This window comes from Pseudopipra pipra, chromosome 12 (assembly GCF_036250125.1).
Source record: "Pseudopipra pipra isolate bDixPip1 chromosome 12, bDixPip1.hap1, whole genome shotgun sequence".
Taxonomy (NCBI): Eukaryota; Metazoa; Chordata; class Aves; order Passeriformes; family Pipridae; genus Pseudopipra; species Pseudopipra pipra.
The window spans coordinates 20125879-20152234 of NC_087560.1; the positions used below are offsets into that span (position 1 = coordinate 20125879).

The 26356-nt window shown below is 42.8% G+C and overlaps 1 protein-coding gene across 2 annotated transcripts in view; it reads left to right on the plus strand.

The window, feature by feature from the left end:
• Positions 1-26356, plus strand: part of PIAS1 (protein inhibitor of activated STAT 1) — a 54032-nt gene that overhangs the window by 21990 nt on the left and 5686 nt on the right. For both annotated transcript variants that reach the window (XM_064669272.1, XM_064669273.1), the window contains exons 2-8: positions 855-1299; positions 15649-15733; positions 16476-16523; positions 17606-17696; positions 18198-18332; positions 21334-21439; positions 22852-22925. In XM_064669272.1, coding sequence (XP_064525342.1) covers positions 855-1299; positions 15649-15733; positions 16476-16523; positions 17606-17696; positions 18198-18332; positions 21334-21439; positions 22852-22925 — 984 coding nt within the window. The remainder of the gene's footprint in view (positions 1-854; positions 1300-15648; positions 15734-16475; positions 16524-17605; positions 17697-18197; positions 18333-21333; positions 21440-22851; positions 22926-26356) is intronic.

A 26356-nucleotide genomic window follows, 5' to 3' on the forward strand; every position in this document is an offset into this window, starting at 1 on the left:
ACTGGCAACTTGTCCTTTTCTCAGAGTTTTCCCCCCCAGCATTGCTGTCCTTCAGGAATGGAAATCCCTTGAGAAATTGCTGTTTAAAATAGATATATGTGTAAGCAAGTCCTGCTTTGCATTGTACTGGAGATAATCAGTGGAGGTGTTGACTTTTTAATATGAAGGACTTTTAACTTGAAGGACAGCGAGTAAGAAATAATTACATTTACAGCTTTATTTTTTACTGGCAACTTATCCTTTTCTCAGTGGTTTTTTTTCCCCCCAGCATTGCTGTCCTTCAGGAATGGAAATCCCTTGAAAAATTGCTGTATAAAATAGATATATATGTGTAAGCAAGTCCTGCTTTGCATTGTGCTGGAGATAATTGGGGGGGCAGAGCAGTGGCACTGTCTGATAGAGCAGCTGGGTGGGCACTTGGTGTCCAGCCAAGGCCAACCCCCCACAATGCCCTACCTGTTTTGATAACAGTTGTTCCTGCTTGGGCAGCTGGAAGTTTAAAGTCAGTTGTAAAGACTGACCAAGTTCAGTTTTTTAGGAATTGTTGGCATGCTTGCCCTGGGAACCAGCTGGGATGTGACGGGGTTTAGATGGGAAAAGCCCTCGGCTGGTTTGCTGCAGGTGGGTTTTCTTGGGAGCTTTAAGGCCGTGCCAGGCACAGGGTTTGCTGGTGGAGCCGCCAAAAGGGCTGAAATGATAAAGCAGAAATTCGGAGTTTCTTGGAACGATGTGGTGAAAGAGGTGACACAACAAAGTTAAAAACTTTGTGCCTGGTGGGCTGACCCCCCCTTTGTGCTGTTGCTGTGTGAGATGCTGTCACCCCAACGCTGACTTTCTGTGTTGTTCCCTTGAAGCAAATGGTTATGAGCCTTCGAGTTTCGGAACTTCAGGTGCTGCTGGGCTACGCGGGGAGGAACAAGCACGGCCGCAAACACGAACTGCTCACGAAAGCCCTGCACCTGCTCAAGGCCGGCTGCAGCCCCGCCGTGCAGATGAAAATCAAAGAACTCTACCGGAGGAGGTTCCCCCAGAAAATCATGACCCCCGCAGACCTGTCCATCCCCAGCGTGCACTCGAGCTCCATGCCGGCCACGCTGTCTCCATCCACCATTCCACAGCTCGGCTACGACGGCCACCCCGCCACGTCCCCGCTGCTCCCCGTGTCCCTGCTGGGCCCCAAACACGAACTGGAACTGCCCCACCTCACCTCGGCCCTGCACCCCGTGCACCCCGACATCAAACTGCAGAAACTGCCCTTCTACGACCTGCTGGACGAGCTGATCAAACCCACCAGCCTCGGTAAGGACACGGCCAGGGACCCTGGGGTTGCACAGAGAAACACACACCCCTGTTTATTTATGTATATTATATATTAATATGGTGTATATTAAATGTATATTGTAGCTTATATTACACATTACATTAACATTAGAGATGTTATATAGACTATATTTTATATATATTACATATTATATATATGTGTTATAATAGTCTATCTAATATATATTATAGTACAAATTATATATAATATATAATAGTTATATTATAAAATGTGGTCTATAATATCCTATAATAGTCTATTGAATATATTCTATAGGATATTATATAGACTGTATTTTATATTATATATAATATGTATTATAATATATAATATCCTATAGGATAAGATATTATATATCTACAGGATATATCAGTAGGATCTATAAGTAAATCCTATTGAATGTATTCTATAGGATATTATATAGACTGTATTTTACGTTATATATATTATATATAATGTGTATTATAATATATAATATCCTACAGAACTGGATATTATATATCTATAGGATATATCAGTAGGATCTATAAGTAAATCCTATTGAATATATTCTATAGGATATTATGTAGACTGTATTTTATATATTATATATTATATAGACTATTTTATATTATATATATTATATATAATATGTATTATATAATATCCTATAGATTAGGATATTATATATCTATAGGATATATCAATAGGATCTATAATTAGATCCTGTTGAATATGTTCTATAGGAGATTCTATAGACTATTTTATATTATATATTATATATAAAATATTCTATGTATTATAATATATAATATCCTATAGAATATATTCAATAGACTATTATAGGATATTATTTAGACTATATTTTATATAATATATATTATATGTAATATACAATATGTATTATAATATATATTAGGCTATTATAGGATATTATATAGACTATTATATATATTATAATATTATATATAATATATATAATTATATATATTTTTAAAGTATTGAAGTATATATACTTTTTCAAGTTTTGAAGTATGTATATAAGTATATATTTATGTTTTGAAGTATATATATGTACTTTTTTCAAGTTTTGAAGTATATATATACATAATTTTTTTTAAATATAACCAGCCTAGGTAAGAAAACATCGTTAGAACACTTGAATATATACATACATATTTTAAGTTTTGAAGTGTATATATACTTTTTTAAGTTTTGAAGTATATATATTTTTGTTTTTAAGTTTTGAAGCGTATATATATTTTTTTTAAGTTTCAAAGTGTGCACATATCTTTTTTGAAGTACAATGGACCAATTGGCCTGCTAATGCAGTAAGTGGTTAAATATTGCATCACAGCAGTGTTTAGAGAATTGCTATTTTTGGTAACTTTTGGAACAGATTGTTCTACATGGAGAGACATCTTACGTAACACTCATTAGTTGCTTTAGCTGAGCCACTAAATGTGCTTTAAACATCCGTTATATTTGAGGGGGGAGTTGGACAAAAAACAAACTAAACCTTAAAAAAGGAAAAAAACCAGTCTGCTTTCAGGAGCTCCTGCAAACCATAGACTTCAATTATTAAAAAAAACCCAAACCCAAACTAAACAAAACTCCCCCCAAATCCATCAAGCCTAGAAAATCTCATCCGTGCTGGGAAAGAATTCCAGGCTGGATCCATTAGAGCCTGAACATTGTGAATTTGGGGAGTCTCATGGTTCTTTTGCTACGAGTTGTGGCTCCTTTTCCTGCAGCAGATTTTTGTATTAAGGTATCAATCACTTGAGAGGAATCTGATGCTCCCAGAGCTTTCTATAAGGATGTGGGATTTTTTTTCTGGCTCTCCCTGTAGCACTTTCCAGGGTGGCACTGCCTGAATACACCGGTGCTGTTGATTTTCTGGAGGGTTTCTGCTCGTGTGGTGGAACCTTGTGCTGTCTGAAAGCTGGGAAAAAACCCTCCCTGCTGGGAGGAGGAGGAGATTGGTGAGAGGAGATACGGGGAGGTGGTGGGTGAGTGAGGAAAAAAAAAAAGAAAAAATCCCTTTGCGAAAGAAATCCCTGTAAACAAAAGCCAGCAAGTGCTTCCCAGTGCCAGCCTGAGGAACTGTGGGATGCCCAGGGTGTGGGCAGTGATGGTGCCTCTGGAATTCTGAGGGATCCTGCACAGCCCTCTGCGTGTTTGGTTGTAACTGAGACACTGAGGGTAAACCAGATGGTTTTGGGTGATTTATCAGCAAGACAAGAGGGCTGGGTCTTCAGCTGTGCCAGGGGAGGGTTAGGTTGGACATTAGAAAGAATTTCTTTCCAGAGAGGGATCAGCCCTTGGAATGGGCTGCCCAGGGAAGTGGTGGATTCTCTGTCCCTGGAGGTGTTTAAGGACAGACTGGATGTGGCATCAGTGCCATGGGCTGGGAACCACGGCGGGGTTGGATCAAGGGTTGGACTTGATGATCTGGGAGGTCCCTTCCAACCCAGCTGATTCTGTGATTCTGTGATTCATCTTCTGGTTCAGGTATTCTTTTCAGAGGTGTTCTGTAGCTGTTTAACTTTAATCTAAAGCCTAATTGATTAATAAGCATTCCAGGCAACGCTGGTGGTATGAGATAATTACGTGCTCAGTATGTGCCCTCATCACTTTTAAATTATAAAAATAATGCTCTAATTTCCAGAAGACATTCCAGTGCAGGAATTATGGAGTGCATTTGTTCCTAGATGTGGTAAGAGCACTTTGCTGTCAGCTCTGTGTCAGACAAGGCAGCCCCAACTGGAGGGATCAGGATTCAAGCTCTGCCATATCTCATTGCCTCAGGAGTTGATACACAGTGGGATGTTCTCCCCCTTTTGTGGACTCTGTCAGGGTAAGAAGATGGAAGTGGCTGGAATTCCAAGCAGGTACCTTTGTAAGGAGTTTCTGTCCCTTCTGTTAACTTAAAGGGTACATTTGGGGTTTTTATGGGAGTTCTGGCTGCAGGTGTCTTTGCTTTTCTGAAGTAATGCTATTAAAAAGCTTTTTTTCTTATGCATTTGGGGGAAGAGGGACCTTCAGTGTCTGTGCATATATGGAATGGTTTGGGTTGGAAGGGAACTTAAAGACATCCAGTCCCACCCCCTGCCATGGGCAGGGACACCTTCCACTAGCCCAGGTTGCTCCAACCTGGCCTTGGGCACTTCCAGGGGTGGGGCAGCCACAGCTTCTCTGGGCAACCTGTGCCAGGGCCTCCCCACTCTGCTCAGCAGGCTTGGATAAATTTTCTCCATTTATACAGTTACTGATACTTTTACAAATTCTTAAATTATTCATTGAATATTTGCCCCAAATGGTTTGGGGATCCTTCTCACTGCTGCCAACAGTGTGGGTTTGCTCAGATGTCCAGTTTGTGGGTCCCCTGGTGTGTTTTCCAATGGCAGATCCATTCTGCAAGCACTCAGAACGTCTCCCTGGCGTTCAGCCAGTGTTTCAGCATCTCCTCCTGGCTTTTTCCCATCAGATTACTCATGGGACAGGGATAAGGAACTTTTGAATTGGCTGTTTCCCTCCCCCACAAGCAGGAACTGTTGACCCCATGTGGGGTTTTGAATAAACCTTGAAATCTGTGTGCTTAAAATGGAACCTACTGGAAGAGAAAAAAAAACGTGTGAGGAAGAGAAAGAATTCGTGTGATTTGAGGATATTTACATCCTTCTGAAATGCCAGTCACTACAGAAAACTGGGCAAAGCACATCTTTGGATGGCACTGTCCCTGGTCTTTCCCAGATCAACAGCTGGGAAGGTTTGCTGCAGTAGTCCTGTGTCCCGTGGAGGAGTGATTATTAATTTGAAAAGCAATAATTTGGTGAAGCCTCAAGGCAGGGAGTTGCTCAGCAGGGCACTTGAACATGCATTCTGTACCCAAATACTTTAGGTAGGTGGGTAGTACACAACTAATGTGAATAACAGATAAGGAAATTAAATGTGCTAACTCTTATTTTGAATGCTGAGAACAAAGGGAGGAAATAGATGTTGCCTTCTCACACTTGCTTCCTCAAAATGTAGCTCTGGACTGGGATTAAAGTGGATGTGCTGGAATTTATGGCATTGGGGAATGCAGGGATTTGTCCACCTGTACCCTTCTCACCAGCATCTTTACTTGAGCATGTCTGGCTGAATCCCAGAGTCATTTAGGTTGGAAAAGATCTCTGAGATCATCGAGTCCCCACCTTGTCCCCCAGCCCAGAGCACTGAGTGCCACGTCCAGTCCTTCCTTGGGCATTGCTGACGTGAGACAAAGAGGGATTTGTTCATTTTCTGTGGAGCTGTTGAATTTGATCCACGTTTTATTAGTCATCCTCAGTGCCAAATTGAGAAAGCATCTCGAGTGGATGGGTTTGTGTCCAAGCCAACTGGGAAAGCTCTGTGTGCTGGGAAGGGCTGCTGGGGGGTGGGTGTACCCACCATGAGCACTCTGCCCATGGTTAACCGGGATTTGAAGTGACTCTAAGGCTTTGTCATTTTGCAGGAAGAGCTGTCCAGTTAGGCCTTGATGGAATGTCTGAAAATTGCCTTGTTGTTGTGATTCTGGGTTGGTTTTCTAATAGGAACTCCCTTAAAGAGGCGAATGTTGGTTGTTGGTTTCTCAAGTGAAACTGCAGCTTTCACTTATTTTTCCCCCTGTTTCCAGCCACCCCCCCCCCCGCTGCACAGACTCTGCTAATTGGTTGTTTTTTAAGCATTTTCTAAAAGTAACTCCCAAGAGATAAGATCTCTTTTGTGTGGTGAAATGTGTTTGCTGTGAGATGAGTAACGAGGACCAGAATTTGCCAGATTATTATGGGAAGGACATGAGATAGTTAAACAACATCTTAAAAATGCCTCCTCTTCCAGCAAATGTCATTCCTAATTGCTTTAGCTGTGTGGTTGTTCCAAAAAACATTTTAACTGGCTTAGGGGTCTTTACTTACCTGTAAAGGGAAATTACCCTTTTCTTTTCAATTTAAAGGATTAAAGAGGCTGTGGACTATCCTGCTCTTTTTTAAAAGCTGTCCAGATGCCATAGGGATGATCATCCTAATTTATTTGCTCTTGCTTCAGCTTTCAGTGATGTGGACACAACACTGAAACTTGGATCAGGGCAACAGAATTAGGATTTTCCCTGCAGCCTTCTGGAAGGAGGAGACAAATATCCATCAATATTCCTTATATCCAGCATGTTTCCAGACTCCACCGGTGGAAGGAACTTCCAGTTCCTCTACTGAGCCTTCTCTTGATGGAGGGCTTAGTTTTATTTCTTAATTTGAGGGCTCTCCTAGCAGGATTTCTCCAAGCAGTGGAATTTTGCCCCTGGTGCCTGCCCTGCAGGATCCATTGGTGCTCACTGAGGAGCCTCTGAGTGATCCTGCCTGGCTTGGCCACGCTGCCTTTTGGGAGGCAGCTCTTGCAGCCGAGCTGACTGAAATCTTCAGGGTGACTGTAGTTCAAGGTACAGCCATTAAACAATTAAACAATTCAGGGCACTAGAAATCTGGGTTGGAAAGGCTGCAAGTTTTGCTTGGCAAGTGTTTCTCCCTTTCATATATCAGCGAGCTGATCTTTTGCTCTGTGCAATTGGTATTATGGTTTATATGAAAGTCACGCTTTTACTGTCTTCTGTGTTTATTATTTTTTTAAATGTACTTTGTGGGAGGAAGTTCAACAAAACACTATTTTCTAAGCTCAGGCTTGAGCTTTCTGACTTCCGGCCCTGCAGCTTTTAATTGTGCAAGAAGAGGGTGAAATATTAGCTCTGCCTTGTTCCTGTGCTGGAGCTCAACTAGAATTACAGAGCACTTGGGTTTCTTTTTTTGGCCTCAGCTCATATTTGCATACAGTGGGCCTCAGGTTCACCTATAGAGAATCTTTCCATAGGCAAGAGTCTTGTTTCTTTTAAGTCTGAGAGAGCTGTAACCAACTGTAACTCCTGTGCTGCAGAAAAAGGAGGATAATTTATGAGGCTCACTTCAGCTGGTTGCTCAACCTCCTCATGCAGAGAACTGAGATCACCAAAATTCCAGGACCTGACAGGATAGGGATGTTTTCAGACACCACTGCTCTGGTGTGAATGGATTTAGGAAGCCATTTGGCTTTCCCAGGATCATGGAATATGCTGGGTTGGAAGGCACCCATCAGGATGGTGGAGTCCAACTCCTTGCCCCACACAGGACACCCTGAAATCCCACCCTGTGCCTGGAGTGTTGTCCAAACACTCCTGGAGCTCTGGCATCCTTGACCCCTGCCCTGGGGAGCCTGGTCAGTGCCCAACCACCCTCGGGGGGAAGAACCTTTTCCCGAGATCCAACCTAAACCTCCCCTCACTCAACTTCATCCAAGATCAAATTAGGATATGTTTTTTGAGAATTGATAATTTGATAAGGAGTTGGACTCGATGAGCCTCGTGGGTCCCTCCCAGCTCAGGATATTCCACAATTCTCATGAAAGGAATTACCCCAAACCCCGTGGTTGACCCGAGGCATGTGGTAATCCATTAATAACCAGGAGGGGAGTGTAAGCCTGGAGTCCCTTCCCAGTGCTGGGGGACTGGAGGCCTCACAGTGCTGCTCACATCACACAGGGGAGGAAGCTCTGCTATTGCCATAGGTATTTTTTAAGATTTCCTCTTGCCCCTGAGATGTTGAGATCCCTCAGGAGTTGCTGGAAATGCTGCTGGGACTTGGAAGTCTTTTAGAGATCCTTTCACCTCCCCGGATGATAAAACCATATATAGGTTGTGCTAACCCTGGTGAAGAGCTTATTAGGGACTCTGTTGTCTAATAATGAACTTTAAACTGAATTTTTTGCCTTTTCTATCAAGTTTATAGAACTTGCTACTTTCTTTTTGAGAGGAAAGCTCCTCTAAAAGCAGGATCCCCTGTGTAGGGACGTGGCAGTGCTGCCTTCTTCGTGCTGCTGCTTTGGAGTGTTTAAGGGTTGGTGCTCTTAGGAAGAAACTAAAATATTCAAGCCTGAATGGCAGCATTTGAGTGCTGGGACATTTATTTAGGTATCTCAAGTGACTGAGTTTGAGTAAGGAGGGATGTTCCTTCCCTCTGGCACAATGTGCACTGGAGATGTGTGGGCTCAGGAGGGGGGAACTGGGGTGGGTGGGTGGGTGTTGATCCCACAGAGGTGGGTTGGGAGGGTGGGGAATTCTGGCACAGATTGGAATGAAATTGTCCCTCAGTCCTCACTGCAGGTCTTCAGAAATGCTCCAATACATGACTGACTGAAAAAATAATCAAACATAAATGTCAGTCCAATTGCACAGAGTTTCCAGCTGATCTGTTCTGTTTGTACAACATATCAGAGAGACTTATAAAATACATAATATTTATGGATTAATTGTAGCCCTTGGAGTATTTCCAGGCTATTTTCATATATATGTTTAGGCACTATTTCAAATAAGCTCCTTCACATCTCTTTACTCCCTGCCTTTCCCACCCCCGGTGTGGCTCTGCCTGTTCCTCCTGAGGATTAACTGTGAGTTGGACAGAATCTAAAGATGATTTGAAGTGATAAATGCAGCATCTGATAAATGCCCAGACCCTGGGTTCAGCTTCTCTTCTGTTCCAAGGTGAAGAACGTGGCAGTGTCGCTTCAGGGTGTTTGGGAGCGCAGTTGGGACCCGTGGAAGTGGGTCAAGGGCTCCTCAAAACTGCCAAGGCAAGAAGGGTCTGTGTGTTTACTAAAGTGCTTCCCCTCAAGTAGCTTTGAAGTGTTTTGAAACGTTAAGGTTATGCAGCATCTGTTGTGGTAAGTGCTGGAAATGGAGGGAAATGGCCAAGGTGAGACAGAACAGGAATGTGGGATCGCTCCTGGCGCTGGAGCGGCCGAGCTGCTGGAGGAGTTTGTGCCTTGTGCAGGACACGCTCTTGGGTGTTGGGGTGGGGGGTAGAGCCCTGCTTTGGCATGGCCTGACATGGCTCTGGTGATTAGTGAGAAGCTTTTCCAGCCTTGCAGGGGACAGGGTGGCTCCAAGCAGGGATCCAGGCTGATCCCGCGCGCTCCAAACGCCTTTAACAGCAGCAGGAAACGGAGGGAATGGTGGGTGGTGGTTTGCAAGGCTCTGCTGCTGCTTCCAGAAGATGACAGAGGTTGTGGTTAAAGGACAGGAAGTGTTGATGTGGAAACACTTGGTTACTACCCAGGAACTCCAGAAATTGGGGTGGGTTTAAAGGCCTGACGGTGCATCCCCAGATGCAGATCCCCCATCAAGGTGGGTCCTCTCAGTGCTTGTCTCCCACTTGGATCCTGCTGGAATAAAGTCATTCCAGCAGGGATACAGTGTTGGATCCCACCTCCAAAGAACAGCTGGAGAAATGAACCCTGGTCAGGAGGGATCCAGGAGGCTGCAGACAGAGGGCAGGATGAGGAGCTGTGGCTCTGGGGTGTTGGGTTATGGATTTCCTGCCTCCTGCTGCCATGGGACAGCATCCAAAGCCTGCCTGAATTTTACCATTTTCAAAGCTAAATGTTTCCTGTGCCTCAATCCAAACACAGGAATTTTGGTGCGTTTTGGAGGCAGCGATTAAATTTTCAGGAGCGATGTTTGGAAGAGGATTGAACCGAAGTGGATACAAAGAAAAAGCAAGATGCCTAAAAAATGAGGTATTTTATGTATCCAGGGAAGACAAGCAAGAATTGGAGAATCATGGAATATGCTGAGTTGAAAGGGACCCACAAGGATCGTGCAGTCCAACTCCTGGCCCCAACAATCCCACCCTGTCCCTGAGAGCAATTTCCAAACACTTCTTGGGGCCATGACCACTTCCCTGGGGAGCCTGTTCCAGTGCCCAAACACCCTCAGGATGAAGAACCTTTTCCTAATAATCCAACCTAAACCTCCCCTGGCACACCTCCAGCTGTTCCCTCAGATCCTTGTGAGGAAGTTGTAGACAGATATTTTACATATGCACACACACACACATATATATATAAAAATATTTATGTGTGGGGTTGACATCTACTACAATATTCAGATTTCTGGTTAATATTATTAATGAAATTTAAATGTAACTACTCCAAACTCTGCAGTGTATTAAGTTAGTGAATAAGCAATTAGGCATCTCTTGTTTATCTTACAGCATGCAGCAAAAATTTGCTCTAGTCCTCACACTCTTACTTAACAGAACTATTTCTGCCTTCAGAAATAAACACCCTGCTATTGGAAATCATTGGGAATGGGCCAAGTGAGTGATAGCTCAGGTAATAATTGTGGTGTAAAGTGCAAGTTTAATTTTAGTCCAGGTCTCTCTCTCTATTAGGAGGTAAAATATTCTCTTTAGTATTTAATAAGCTGCCCTTGGTGATGATTTATGGGAAGATTAACCTTAGTTTATTGGTCAGCTGCTGTAGCATCAGGAAATGTCTCCACCTCAGCAACGTGATACCAGAAGATTCATTAAAGATTTCAAGGTGGCTGTTCCTGAATGGGAATGGAGAGAGTGGCTTTTTCTCAAGACAGCAAGAGGTATTTTGCTGCAGAAAGATTGTGTGGCTATTTTTAGCCCTGGGTACTGGTGAGGTGGAGCAGAATATTTTTAGAGCTGTAGAAAATGCAGCCACTCAAGCTGGGTTCCTTTTTTCACTCTAGTGCTGGAGGGGTTTTCCAAAATAAAGAATAAAATTGGTAGGAAATGTCTTTTATGTACCATTATTACTTATATAAGTGATAGATAGATGATGTATATATATGTATATTTATTTATATATTTATATAGGATTTTAAGTGTTTTAGACCTGTGGATGATACTGCCACATATTAAAAAACATATTAATTATATATATATTATATACATTAATTACATTATTAATTATACATTCTATATATTAACTGCATGGTAATTAAAATATATTAAAATAGTTTTCCCTCAGATTTTGAAAACTTTACTCACGTGAAATGTTTTAAGGAACTCCACAACCAGGAAGGCAGAGTTGGGCCCCTCTCAGTTAATATCCACCAATCCCATATTCTCTTTGGATCGTGACCTGATGGAAAGCTTGGAATAATTCAGGGATTGGTAAAAGAAGAGCTTGGAAGAAAAAACTCTGTCATGTTTTTGCAGCATTTTAGGCATTTTTGAGTGTGTTTTACTAATTCTTGGGACCTGCAGAGGCAACGGAGCTGAGCCTGTGCTGGTTCTTAATGTCTGTACAAGTTTACAAGAAAACATGGATTTTCCTCAGTGCCTTCCCTGGATTTAAGCTGGATGGATGAAGAAGTAGGAAATACCCCCCCCCTCCAAACCAGTGAGATCCCAGTAAGATGAGATGTGGATTTTGTGCACTGAAACTGTTCTTGCTGACACTCATTTAATGCCATAATTCTGCTTGCAGAGCTTTGTGTTACACTCTCCAAACGTGCCCTTTCAGATTTCTGAATTATTCAGGGAATTTTTGAGCAGCAAGCTAAAGTGATGCTTGTGCTTCATGTATTTCTTTGAAATTACTGCACTTCTGTTCTTTAGATAGAAATTAAATTAATGAAAGTCCATTAGACATCCCTCCTTCCTGAATTTGCAAAGGAGACATGGCCTGTAAACCTCTTAACTCACCCTCCAAGCTCTGTTCCCTTCAGAGACTGCTAAAGAAAAGGTTATAATATCTAATAATTCATAGTTATGGAAAAAAACCCAAACCCAACCCTCCAAAAAAACATTGCTGGCTTCTTTCTTAAGAATGTCCACGTTAATTCTGTTGTCCTGGCTTGATTTCAGCTTTATTGGATTATAAATTCTATTTTAATCCACTTGGTTTTCGATTGCAGAGCTATTTTTGCCTTTCTGTTGTTAAATAATAATAGTTGTTTGCAGGGCATGGTTGTGTTTCTGGCCCTCAAAATGGTTTTCTCATATGAAACTATACATTTGCATAGTTCTGGTTTTAATCAGACTCCAGAACTTTAAAAGTTAAGGATGAGCTTGACTTACCAGAGTCTGTTTGCTGTTCTGCTACACCAGTTGAATTAATAGAAATCTGTCAGCAGCTTTTCTACACTTAAATTCCAGATTTCCAATGCCTCTTCCTTGAAAAATCTCAAGTCCTTGGACATAGAGGCGTTTCAGTCACTTGGAATTTTGTGTTTAATGGTCAAGCTGCTAAATGAGCTCAGTTTAATGTGGTTGGTTGAAATTTTCATGCATCATTTGTAGGGTAAAGCACATCTAGAAGGAGTAGATATGGGTCTAAAAAGAAGCTAAAGGAGAAGATTAGAGAAAACCACAAAGTAAACCCATATTTTATCTTCCTTTGAGATGCAGCTCCACGGTTGTGGTTCCACATCCAAGGGGCAGAGTTGTGTCCTGGTGGTGGTGGAAGGGCCTGACCGTGATGCTGTTGTGGCTTAGAGTGATGTAGTTCTTGTCTTGTTCTCTCTGTCAAGAGTTTTGCAATATTTTATTGGCTTTTGGAGCATCTTTGCCCAATTACCAAGTTTTTTCTGCCTCCTTGGCAGTTTGACCCTGCTCCCGTGGGAATCCCGGGATTGCTGGTGCACAGGAACGTGTGGAGAACACGGAGTGGGGGTTAGTGCTGCTTTGAAGGAACATCCCAGCACTGGGACCACTGATCCAGCAGCTCCTGGATTTTACTCACAGTCAGTAAGACAAAGACATGTCACAGAATCCCAGGATGGTTTGGGTTGGAAGGGACTTAAAGCTCATCTTGTTCCAGCCACGGGCAGGGACACCTTCCAGCCCAGGCTGCTCCAAGCCCTGTCCAGCCTGGCCCTGGACACTTCCAGGGATCCAGGAGCAGCCACAGCTTCTCTGGGAAATTCATTCCAGCCCCCCCAGGGAAGAATTCCTTCCCAGTATCCCATCTAAACCCACCCTCTTTCAGCTCAAAGCCATTGTCCTCTCACTCCATGTCCCCACTTCAGCAGATGGTGCGCTGCACCAAAACCACTGAAAATTAAAAAAAAAAACCCCAAACCACAGGAAGAAATGTTGGAGGCTTTTTTTCCTTAGGTTTTTGGTTCCAGCAGTGGCTATTTCCTGTCTTCCCAGCGTGGTAGAACTTGGCTCACGAGGGCAGCTGAGACTGGGGAAGCTCCCATGGCATCACTCAAAAATGTACTTTTAAATTTTCTCCCAATTGAGTGTAGAAATGCTTTAATTTGGCCAGGAGTTGGATATTAGGAAAAATTTCTTGACTGAGAGACTGTTGAAGTATTGAAATAAAAGTTCTTCAGGGAAGTGGTGGAGTCACCCCCCGTGGAAGTGTTCAAAAAACTAGTTATGGTTTAGTTGACAAGTTGGGATTTGGTTGAAGGTTGGACCTGATGATCCTGGAGGTCTTTTCCAACCTTAACGATTCTGGGAATACAGAAGTTGGAAACCCACTTCTCAAAATCACATATTGTTATAAAGGGAAAAATAAGTCTTATATTAACGAGAGGAAACAGAATTGAATTTCGGGGTCTTTGTCCCCTGATGGCAACTCTGTCATAGTTTTCCTGATCCAGTTCCTCCTGTTTCCCATATTCCCTGCTGGATTCCTTCATTTGGGGCTGCTGTAAAGCCCAAGAAAGCAAAAAGATGAGCAGGTGAAAGGGAAAAGGATCACTTGGGAAACTTGAGGTTGGAATTTTGGTGGCTGCTGTTTGACTTCTTGGATAATTAAGGTTTCAATGAATGTAGCATTAGTGAAATGTTCAGCAGCCTTTAATTAAAGGTGTTGGAGTTCACAGGAAAAGTTGACAAAAACCTTCCAAAACTTTTTCAATAAAGCCAAAATCGACAATTTGTGGGGTAAAGCAAATAATCCATGGGAGGAAAATAAACCAGGCAGATAAACCCATGGAACACTAGGAAATAATACCTGGAATTCCTTCAGTTCTGCAGTGCTTTGGCTTTGCTAATCCAGCTTTTGTTGATGACAATATGTAATTCTGACTTTTCCATTGATAACTAAAAATAGGTGCAAAACTATATTGAAAACCAAATGTTCAAACAGCTTCTCATTGTTAATTGTGCACATTGTGTTTCTGTTTCCTGCAGACTCTCACATTTTGCTGCCATGACTGGTGGAGAGGAAATGTATGGATATCAAAATATAGCAAGTTATAGAAATAATTTATGGTTTTTAGAAGGTTTCCTGTTGCTGGTATTGTCCCAGAAGTTTGTTACCTGTTCCTGCCCATCCAGCTTTGGAGCAGCTGATCATAATATATAATTTATATTGATATATATAATACATAAAATATATTCTATATAATGATTATTACCTATTACATAATGCAATGAGTGTGTAGATTGTAGGACTGTCATGCAAGAAAGACAGAAATGTAAATTTTAGGAGATTGCTGCTGTTAATATTTATACTCACTCAATGTCTTTGCTATTGTTGGTTCCAACCTACCACATGCTGCTTTGAACAGAGGATCTGGAGTCTCCCCCTGAAGTTTTCACTCATCTGTCACTCAGGGCTGAGTCAGGAAGTGCATTATAGTAAACCAAAAATTGATGCATTTATTGAGTGTTTAATGCACAATATATTTATTCATAGCCTTATAAAATTATTAAGAATAATGGAATTGAATGAAAAGCTGCTTTAACTTGCACTTCAGTGTATGTGCTGATGAGAGTGTGGAACAGTTCTCTGGGGAGATGCTTCTTTCTTTTAATTTATTTTTTTAAAAAGCTGTTTTCATTGCCAGTGTGTCATTCTCGGTGCCTGTAGCCCTGGGAAGGGATTTGTTTTAGATAAAAGAACTATTTTGGAGGTATTTAACATGACTTTGATTTTCAGCAGGAGCATTAACTCTTGAGCAGTGTTTGTTTTGTTCTGGGACACTACGAAGGGCTTTAAAAGCAGATTTTATAGTTGCATGTCTCACGAGTTCTTGGCATATTACACATCTTTTAGTGCATTTAACTCCATGAAATACCTTCCTGAAATGGGAGAAGTTGCATGTGTTGTGCTTCAGTCCCTCTGTGAACTTTTACAGGCTAATCCATGATCTTGGGTGTTCAAGGACATAAAAAACCGATGGACGAGAATTCCTAAAAATTCATTGGATATCAGAGAACATTTGACATTCAGTTACTGATAAAAGTTTTAAGCTGATTCCCCTCAGCTTTGCTGTTATCTGCATCGCTCTTTTAATCTATATTTTCCTTTAACCACTTCTCAAATGTACATTTTATCTGCACGTAAAGTTTGTTCATCCTGTTTTTATTTCCAGGAGGGTCGAAGCGGCGACTCGTTGGCTCCGAAGCTGTTTACAGGAGCAGCTGTGGCTGTAAAAACGAGTGTATTTGTGGAGAGTTTAATGACAAAGGATGTGAATGGATCCCTGTGCAGGTTTTTTGAAGTTGCTCTCTGTTCTCTTGCAGCCTCAGACAATAGTCAGCGGTTTCGAGAAACCTGCTTCGCGTTCGCTCTGACGCCGCAGCAAGTGCAGCAAATCAGCAGTTCCATGTGAGTGGCCTCCAGCAGAATTCCCATCAAAAAAAGGCATTAAGGCAGGAATTAGCATCCCACCCCTTTAGTTTTGAACTGTCAGGTGTGTGCAGTGCTCAGGGAAGGGGAGTTCTCCTCCCCTTTCCGTGTGAACTGATGGGGAGCAGAGGGGTGAGGAGGGGAGGATTAAACTTCCCCACTTTTGGGGTGTTTTGGGTGGGTTTCTCTTGTGTGCAAATTCAGAACTCTGCCTCCTGCAGCTCTTCCTTGCCACCAGCCAGATCCTTTCTCAAGTTCTGTTTATTCACTATAAAGATGGTATTTTATACTTTATTCACTATAAAGATGGTACTTTATACTTTATTCACTATAAAGATGGCATTTTATAATTTATTCACTATAAAAATGATATTTTATATTTTATTCACTATAAAGATGGCATTTTATAGTGACCTATCAGAATTTTATTTATGGTGTACAAAAAAAAAAAAGGGAGTGGCAGAGGTCAGATGAGAATGTAATTGATTTATTTACCTTGAAGAATAAAAACTGTGCCTTTTCATGTGTCCTGAGAGTGGTGGTTTGACTGACCAGAAGCAGCAAAGTGTGATATATATCATATATATACACACACCATATATACCAGAAAGGGTGTTTTACATACATTGAACTTAGGACAAACTCTGGAGGAATCTCTATGGTAATATTGATGAATCTCTTGTGAAAAACAGTGTTTTAACCTGTGTTCTGTTATTTCCAGGGATATTTCTGGGACCAAATGTGACTTCACAGTACAGGTCCAGCTAAGGTAGGTGTGTTACTGCCTGTTCTCCGTGCTGCTGGTTTTCCAGCTGGATCAGCCATATGTTATCCAGCAGATCAGGGTGGAGAAGAGCCTCATCCTGGTTGATTTTCTTGTTAGTGGTTGTAGATTGTGTGAATCCTCCTTCCTGTAACTCCGCTGGCAGATTCCATGTGCCTGGGCCTTCAGAATTTCCAAGCAGGGAAGGGGGTTTTTCCTGGCAAAGCTGTCAGGCACAGAATTCCATGGCCATGGCAACCCAAGGGCTGCTTCTCTGTAGGCAACACTTTGGGAATCACCAGGCTGGGTCTGAACCTGCTGGTTATTTTAGAGGTTTCCACAAGTTTATTATAAGTTGATGAAATCCTCTGTATCAACAAGCTGGGTTGGCTCAGTGTGGAATTGGATGGACAAAGGGATGAGGAGGGAATGAGGGAAAAAGGGGACAGAGGCAGCTCCCCCTTTTTGGGAGCAGCTGCCTTGAGAAGCTGTACCCTGATGGGATGGGACAGGTCCCCTGGAAGGAATCCAGGGGAGCTGAGAGGCTCTTGGTCCTTTGCCTATTGTCCATTATCTTGGCCTGGGACAGGGAAGGGTGTGTCCTGTCTTGGATCCAGCAGCAAATAAGCCTGTTTGAACTTCAGTAAATAAATTAAACTGCCTGAACTAAGAGATCTGCCACAGGCCTCAGGGTTCCATGGCTGTGCCTCAACAGCTGCCTGGAGGAAGGACAGTGGAAGAGCCTAACTTTTGTCCTTTGTGAAGCTCTGGACTTGTGTCAAGAGGTCTGGAGAAAAGGCAGAAAAGAAACTGGGATGAGCTGTCTTTTGTAGCAGGAACCTGCTTGTGGGAAGGAGTCAGTCAGTGGGAGGAACTCAGGGAGTCTGAGGAGGAACCTACAGCCATCTTGAACCGCTGTAATTTTGGGGGGCTTTCCTGCTCAGTGATGTGTCCAGCTAATTGGAGGACTGTGTTCAGCAAGACCTGTCGTGCTTTCCTTGCTCAGTGGAAAACAAATTCCTTCTAGGAAGAGATGTCACTTGAAGTCACTTTAAAAGTGAAAGATGATGGGAGCTCTTTGCTTTTAGGTTTTGTTTATCAGAAACCAGTTGTCCACAAGAAGATCACTTCCCACCCAATCTGTGTGTGAAAGTAAATGGGAAACCATGCAGCCTTCCAGTAAGTAAGATGTTCTTTTGATACACGTTTTTGGGTAGCATCACTAGGAATTGTCTGGCAGCAATTAGCCTGAAAATTTATCCTAACCTTTGTTTTCACATTCTGGAGTGTTTGAATGACTAGAAAAGATTAAGTACATTGTTTCTTAGGAGAAGATTGATTTCCAGAAGCCATGACAGTGTATTTGTGTGTTTGACAAACCCCTGTGACAGTCCCGGGGCAGCGCAGGGGGTTGGAGTGGGCAGTGTTGGCCAGGCAGGTTCAGTAGCACTGCTGAGAGGGGCCTTTTAATATTCCATGGGCAGAGATTTTAGATTTCTCTGTGAGGAGAAAGAGCTTCTAAAACACCTGATACTTTGTCTGATCCCTCTCTCTGTTTGAATTGAAGCCTGGCTCGGGTGGGATGCAGCTTGGGCAGGGTTGTGGTGAGAAGAAGACAAAAGCAACGCTGAATTTTTTTTTGTTTTGTGTGTCTGAGAGATGAAATGCTTTGATTTCCAGGGCTACCTTCCACCAACCAAAAATGGTGTTGAACCAAAGCGCCCCAGCAGACCAATCAACATTACCTCACTCGTCAGGTTGTCCACGACGGTACCAAACACAATCGTTGTCTCCTGGACCGCGGAGATCGGGAGAGTAAGTGGCTGCTCAAACCTTGGCAGTTTGTGCTTTGAAAGATCTGAAAGATAAGCAGGTTTAATTGTGCAGAAAGCCCTTGGTGCAGTTGCACTGGACTGTTCCTTCTTTTGATGGAATTCCTTGATGGCAGGAGATAGGACGTGCTCCCTCAGATCAGTGCGCTCACGTTTTTGTGGTGTGAGCTCTCCCTCTTCACCCCCCACCCACTTTTGTGACTCACTGAGGGCTCAGATAACGAGATCAAGACATCCTATAAGATTTTTGTTTGTTGATTTGGCCAAACTTCAGACTTCAAGCTCTTCCTGACTTCAGGGGCTTGACAAACCTTATCTTGGCTTTGACTTGTACCCAGCACGTGACATTCAGGACAGAGTGGCCCTTTAGAGCTGTGAGTGTGGACACAAAGCATCACAGCTCAGCAGGGCCCAGCAGATTTCACTGGCCTTTTTACATTTCTCTTCTCACAACTGCCATTCTTACATTTCATATTTAAAAACTCACGGTTTTATCACTTTTTTTTTTGTGTGTGTGTCTGTGGGGAGAACGTTACAATTGGTGTTGTAAAATTGCTGATGTTCCACTGGACTAATTAAATCTGGAACATGCTGCAAAAAGTGACTTCAGTAAATGAGTCCATGAATTAGTGAAGTGCTTTCAGTGCTGGCACCAAACCTGCTGGATGGGCATTCCAGGGGCAGTGTGTGCTGGTGCCACTGCAACCATCCTGTTATTAGAAGTGCCGAGAATTGTCCTGAGGTGAAACCTTGTCCAAGAATTTGTCAGTGTGCAAAGCCCAGGATTCCTGATCCAGCCTGGAAAAATGCTTACAGCCCAATCCTGCACAATGGGCAGCTCTAAAACACCACCAGGGCATTTCGGGATGGATTTCTTGTGGAGCACAAAACAATCTCCATCCAGATTGTGGAATAAATGATGGCTGGATGATCCTTCAGAAAACCCTTCTTTTCTCTCATGAGAGCTGCAGGTACCAGAACTGGTTTGGTTCACACTGCAGAAGTGCCTCCATGCAAAGGGATGGATCCTGATATTGCTCTGAGTCTTGGGAAGATCAGGGAGGATTTAGGGAGGAGGAATGCCCTGGACTCCGAGTTAGTCTCCTGTGAACTAGTTGGTTCTCAGGCTTCACAGATATTTCAGTTATAAAGAACATATTGGGTAACTTCTCAGGAGCATTAGATGCCAGAAGTGCTCAAATCCAGGTAGGAGCAACCTGGTCCAGTGGGAGGTGTCCCTGCCCGTGCAAGGGGGTGGAATGGGATGAGTTTTAAGGCTCCTTCCAACCCAACCCATCCTGTGATTCTGAGCCACAATCCTAAAGTGATTCTTTGAGAGTTAAATGTGAGGAATTATTTTATTTCTGGGCCTGCCCATATAATACAAAATTTTGACTCCCCTCTTCCCCTCCCCTCAAGAGTCACTCACATGTCCCAACTGGTGCTCTCTACCTTTCCTGGAGTCATCTCTAGGATTTTTCCACAATCTGTTTCAAGAGCCTTCTGCACCAGCTGCCTTGGGCGAGTTCCTGCCTTTGTAGATTCAAGCTGTCGGTAAATAATTTCACAACGTTAATTAGCATTTTTCTAACTTCTATACTAATTGAGGCATTAAACAAACAAGTTAAAGCAGTAGTGGTTTTTAACGATGTGAGAAGCAGTCATTGTAAGAATGAAATATTTAAAATGTGGTGTTTCTGATGCCATTTCAGTTTGAGTAATTTTGTGGTGAGATATATTACTGAAACTCCGCCTTTGCATGCTGGTGGCATCCTAAATAAAACCTAGTAGATGTCACAGTTGTATGGATTTTTTTTGTTTGTTTAAGTGAAAACACATGTGGCAGTTGCTGGGGGGAAGCCTTTCATTTTTCAATTTAAATTGTATGAATGTAGCTACAGGTTTAGCCAATAATGTTTATATCAAAATAATTGATGTGCCCTAATGTGAGAACACGAGATTTGTCCTTTCCATTTTGGGGTGTTGCTGATGAATGCACAGTACAATCTCACATTTTCAGAAACACATTTATAACCTGCTTTTTTAGAAGCTTGTAAGAAAAATCAGAGCTTCAGAAATGCCAGGCTGTGGTTTGAACTCGATGCCAGGAAGAGCTCGGCCCTCGAGGGAAGGGGGGCCTGGCAGAGTTGGAGTTCTGCATCCAACCTGCTTGGATCCCAATGTATTGGCAGAAAGGAGCATCCATGGCTTTTCCCTGGCATGGATAAGGAAAATTGGCAGGGTCAGCTCTGCTGAGGCTGGTGGGGAAGTGACCCCTGGGAGGGGAAGGACAGGACATGGGAGCGGTGACTTCTTGGGCTGGTTCTCCAGAGCACGTCCTGGCCCCTCTGAACTCCTGAACTCCTTCACTGCCTTTCTGCTGTTCTGCTTCAGCAGTGAAGTTCTTGTTTCAGACACAGCTAAGTGCAGCAAAGTAAGGAAAAGATGAACAGTGCTTCCAGACTGAGTAGCAGATCCTGCAGGTGATGCATCTTTTTAGGTGTTCCTTTGGAAGAGGCATCACTGCTCACTTTCCTATTTTGAAAACAAAATAAGCTTTTACTAGGAAAAAAACCAAAAAGGAGAAGTTCTGATAATATTTGACCTGACAGCTTCCCTTAAATCCATGGACACAGGGGCAGTACCTCACCTCATCCCTGTAAAATTAGATGCACTGACATGGGGTAACGTAAAATTACCCTACTGAAAGGGGCTGCATGTCCTGAACGAGATGTAAAACTTCCAGAAGTGTCCTAAATGCTGTTTTAATAGCTTGGTTTGCAGTTAAATCTGAGTAAAGCATGAAGTCACTTGTGTTGCATCCCAAACTCCAGCCCTGTGAACTTCCTGGAGCACGAGGGGTTTTCTCTGCTCTGAAAACTTTGCCATCTCGAGCCTGTTAGGAACACAGAACAAGTGGTATAAAATACAAGCTGTTTTTTGATGAAATCAGTGTTTCCTGTGATGTTTTGCTGTGTTCCCAGAACTATTCCATGGCAGTGTACCTGGTGAAGCAGTTGTCCTCCACGGTGCTCCTGCAGAGGTTGCGAGCGAAGGGAATTCGGAACCCGGATCACTCCAGAGCCCTGAGTATGTCTGATGTTTAACAGGGAAAACAGCTTTTTAAAGGGAGATTTCAAACAGCACTGTGCTACCCGAGGTTTGGACTTCCTACAGTTCCCTGGGTTTTGGGAATCTGATAGTGGTGTTCTTTGTATTCAGTTCCAATTCAAAGACTCAGAGGCCTTTGTTTGGATTAGGAGCCAGTCCAGGAACCCTGTTGACACTGGGAAGGGAAAAATGCAAGAGAATCTCTTTCAGTTCAGCCATACTGGCTTTGTTTCTTCAGAATGGAACAACTGTATTTATACAGTTAACTGGTAATTCAGCACCTCGGGCTGAACTAAATGCCTGACACTGAACCTGGGTGCTGAGGAGGAAAGGATTCATCAGCACAGTTTTTGTTCCTCTGGCACAGGGTTTGCAGGGAGCCTGGAGGGAGAATGTCCAGCACAATCCTCCTCCCAACCCCCTCCAGACTGGAGTGGGAGATTTGCTGCCTTATTGTTTTCTCTGACAACAACGTGTTGGGCTAAGTTTGTGTAATAGAACCGAAAGCAAAAACTGCTGCGTGTTTGTTTTTCAGGGAGAGGGTGAAAATACCAACACCTGATCACTGTTCTTACTCTTTTATGCTCAGATAATGTGTTTTACACAGCACAAGAAAGAAATTAGTCCAGCAGTAAATGCTCCACAGTGCTGGGCATTGCCTTGTGCTAATGCAGTTTGATTTAAAGGCACAGAAATCTAGAGAGTTTCCAGGTGGCTTCTACTCTGTGTGTACAAGGTGAGAATGAGTGTGTAGGGCCAGTTCAGAGCAGGAAAAAATGGGGCTGATTTGTTCATTTAATCAGTGACTGCTTATAAAGCTTGTAAGTAAAAGCAGAGGATGGGGAGAGGTGAAAGAAAGACTCTAGAGATGAAAGGCTCTAATATTTTACTGCAGTTATTTAAAACTCAGATTTTTTTCAGAGTGTTTCTGATTCCCTATTTCTCCATTTGCTTTTCAGTTTTAAATCACAGGATCACTTGATGACTGTTTTGGGGGTTTACAGTGGTCCTTGTGAGTGTGAGAGTTGTTAACACATTCACTTCATGTGCTTGAAGTTAGAAGTGAAATCAATGTAGCTCATCTTGTGGGTGGATTTTAACTAATGGTCAAGTGCCAAGTTGCCTGTAAATGAGAAAAGCCATCTCTGTACAAGTACATTTTCTAGGGATCTTGGTTTAAGATGAACTTTTCTGCTTTTCACTTTCTTAAATCCTGTTGTTTCTGGGCTTTCTAGAGAGTCAAGTCTGTTGGGGTGGGTCTGGAGCAACAGTCAGACTCTGGCTTCCAGTAGAAAGTTTAGCACGTGGTTTCAGTCTTGTTTTATTTCTTTATCATCCAATTCATGTTTCAAATTAACATAAAATCAACCTTTTTTTCTTTCAAATAACAGTTAAAGAGAAGCTGACTGCTGATCCAGACAGTGAAATAGCAACAACAAGCTTAAGAGTGTCTCTTCTTTGCCCAGTAAGTCTTTTTTTTTATTCCCTCCAAACTGATTCTGGTTAAAGTGTGGCTGTTCTGGGACGTGTGTGTGTGGGAGAGGTTGCCTTGTGTTTACCTGGTTTAACTTTGTGGGGATAGAAAATTATCTCTCACTGTGCATCAAAAGCCTGTGATACACCCCTGAGGAAACAGGGATTCCATTAGCTTGGAGACGTTATTCAAAATATAGGTAAGCTTACATTTAAATGTGTCTTTTAAATCTGGTTCAATCTGATCACCTGAGTGTGCAGATTTGATAAAACCACTCTCAGGGTAAGGTGGGGAACCTGACTGTTAAAAGCAGCTCTTCAGTCAGTGCCTGCAGTCAAAGTGTTGAGCATCTGACCGATTTTATGTTCAATATTTTGAGGATTTAATAATCTTCAACTAAAAATAAAGCAGTTTCCTAGAGGTTGTCCAAACAAAATTTGTTTTATTCCAAATTTGAACTGGGGGAAACAGTTCCAAAGAAGGTGGAAGTGGCACAGACAACCTGTATCTTGACCTACTAAATGTTCTTTTACCAAGTAGATGCAGTGGGTTTATGTTGTCAGTGGTAAAATGCACAATATTAACATGATATGCACTTTTTTGGGACTTGTTTCAGGTGCAGTGCTTCAGAATACTTGCTCTGTGTATTGACTGACATAATATCTTTATTGCAGTATAACTCTTTAACCTCTTTCCAAGATTAAGGATACATCTGTTTCCTGGTCTGGCTCAATCTGCTCGAGCTGAACATGAAATTCTGTTTTAAAATCTAAACAAGAACAATCTAAACTGACTTCATTCTTGCAAAACTGGAGCTTATTTCTCCAGCTATTTAATATGTTCTTCAAGATAAACTTTTAGAGGCGTGAGTTCTGCTTCATAAAAAGCACAATTAACATCGTGGTTGCTTTTTATATGTGTGTTATGTTCTTATAAATCTTTAAATGGGGTATTGTCATGATCTTCAGTCTTCAGACTTTATTCACATCAACACTAAGGAAGATAAGGAATCTATAAGGAAGGTAAAGTTAATCTGTAGGAAAGATTTCTTGTAGAAATACAGATTTTTACGTCAGTTGTATTTGATTTGTCCAAGTGATGGTTTACAGATCATTCCATGGGAGTTTTCTGACATATTTCTGTTTGTCCTCGTTGCCTCCAGTCTGATAAAAGCTCCTCTGCAGTGCTTTTTTCCTCTGGGTGCAGTTCAGGTGGGTTGGGATTAGAGCAGGAATATCCCCTCAAATTTTCCCTTTAGGACTGCAGGTTTGACAGAGCCTCAAGATGCCAAATTCTCTTTTGCTCTCTGAGTTCTGCCAGGGGTAAAACAACAAAACAGCATCAGACAGTAGGATGTGACTCTTCAGAATTCCCACCTTTGCCAGAATTTCCTCTTTCAAATGCACTATATTTGTGAGAGATGTACAAACCAAAGAATATAGCAGATTATTCTGAGCATATTTGTCATTTTAATGCCTACAAAACAGTTACACTCGACTTTTTCCAGTGTGTTCCTTATTCAGTGCTGCCTGATTTTACTGCAGCTCTTGGAATAATCCATCCCAGGTTCTTTGGGCCAGAGATGGAACCTTTCAGCCTGTGAACAGAAAGGTTTTACCTCGGTTCAGACTGTCCTCAGGTCTGACCGTAATTTCATTTACAGCCTCCATATTTTTACTTGATAATTCATAAACATTTGGCTCAGGGAGGATTTTTTTGTCTTGGATTTTTTGTGGTTGTTTTCTCCAGCTTGAATGCTCTGAAAACACACCCTGAAAATGCTGATTTGGTCTCCAGGAGCAGAATGAGAAATGAAGGGACGACGAGAAGGATGTTCCTTCAGCTCTGGGAGTGTGGGGGTGCTGCTCTCCCCTCTCCTGGCTGGGATTTCCATCCAATAAAATAACTGGGGGTGCTGGGTTTAGTCTCTCTAACCTTTATTTTGCCCTCAGAACAGCACAGAGGAGGAGCTTCCTGGGAATTTGTTTTGGATTGCTCCCGAGCTTTTTATAGCACAGAGGCCTCTGAGACCAGGGAGGGAAAACTGCCCTTAACTGCTGCCTGGATCCATCCAGGATACAGCAGCAGAGGGGCTGGACTGAGCCTGCATTTCAGGAAGACACTTGAATTCATGTTCCTTTTTTTTTTTTTTCCCCCTGGAAGTACAAATAAATAAATCCCAGGCTCTGCAGCCGGAGCAAATATTTAACTGAGCAGAAATTCCAAATGTAGCCTTTTACCAGGGGTTTTGGGGGGATTTGTTTACAAATCCTGAGCTCCTGCTTCGGGTGGGTTTTTTAGAATAGAACAGATTTTAGATAGAAGGGTTTTGTGTGCTTGGAAAAGGAATTAATGCAGCGTTTCTTTGGCTGCCAGGAGGCAGGAATCAAACAGCCACAGTGCTGGGAATCACAGGCTTCCCAAAGTTGGGATGCAGCCCTCCTTTTAGGACCTTTTTGTTGTCAGTTCTGCCCCAGCTTGGCCAGCGTGGCAGAGCTGATCCAGGGATTTAATGCCAAAAACGGGAAAGGAGCAGCAACTTGTTAACACTGAATATGCTGAATTTTGGGCTAAATTTAACTGCTCCTGAGAAATCAGAGGCTCAGGTTTTATACCAAAACCTGGGGAAAATGTTCCTGGTTTCAACCTGCTTTTTTCCCCCCAGGAGATGGGTATTTATGTCCTTCCTGCAGCACTTGTCTCTCACCTTCCTGATTTTCATTTGGAGCCACAGAGAACCATCCAGGTTTTCTCTCCTTACTCTTGGTGCTCCCTGAGCTGGGAGACTTGACTGTGCCCAAAAGACAAATGAGCCATTGACCCACCATCTGGGAGCTCAGGATTCCTGACAGACACGGATCAGGGGGCCTGGCTGTGCCTGGGGTTGGTTATGGGATGGAAATAATGTGCTTGGTCATGGCTTTGGGGGGAGGGGGTGCCAAACACATGGCACAAAAAGCACCTCCTGCCGTGGGGCTGAGGCTCTGCCACCACTCCTGGGGCTCTCCTGGGAATTCTGTGCCCCCCTCCCATCTGCTGGGGAGTTTGGGACAGTGACTGAGAGCCAGAGGGAGGAAAAACAAGCGAGATCCTGCAGCTACCCCGGGTTTGCTGGGAATGGGGTGGAGGGATTTCTGCTTAAGGGGAATAAAAAAAAAAATGAAAGCATCATGGAGGAAGTGGTGGCCTGTGAGTGGAGCCTTTGTTCTTGAGATTGTTTTGAGTTTGGGGATATTGGGAGATTGGTGCCATCCTGTGGCATCCCTCTTGTACTGCTCAGGATCAGCCTGGCCACGGGGCTGGGTTGAGCCAGGCCTAAAACCAGTTCTACTCCCACCCACTGCTGGAATTGTGTATGTTTTAGCCAAATAGATATAACTCCAAACTCCTCAGTATAAACAGTTCTTAATAATTTTGTTTTG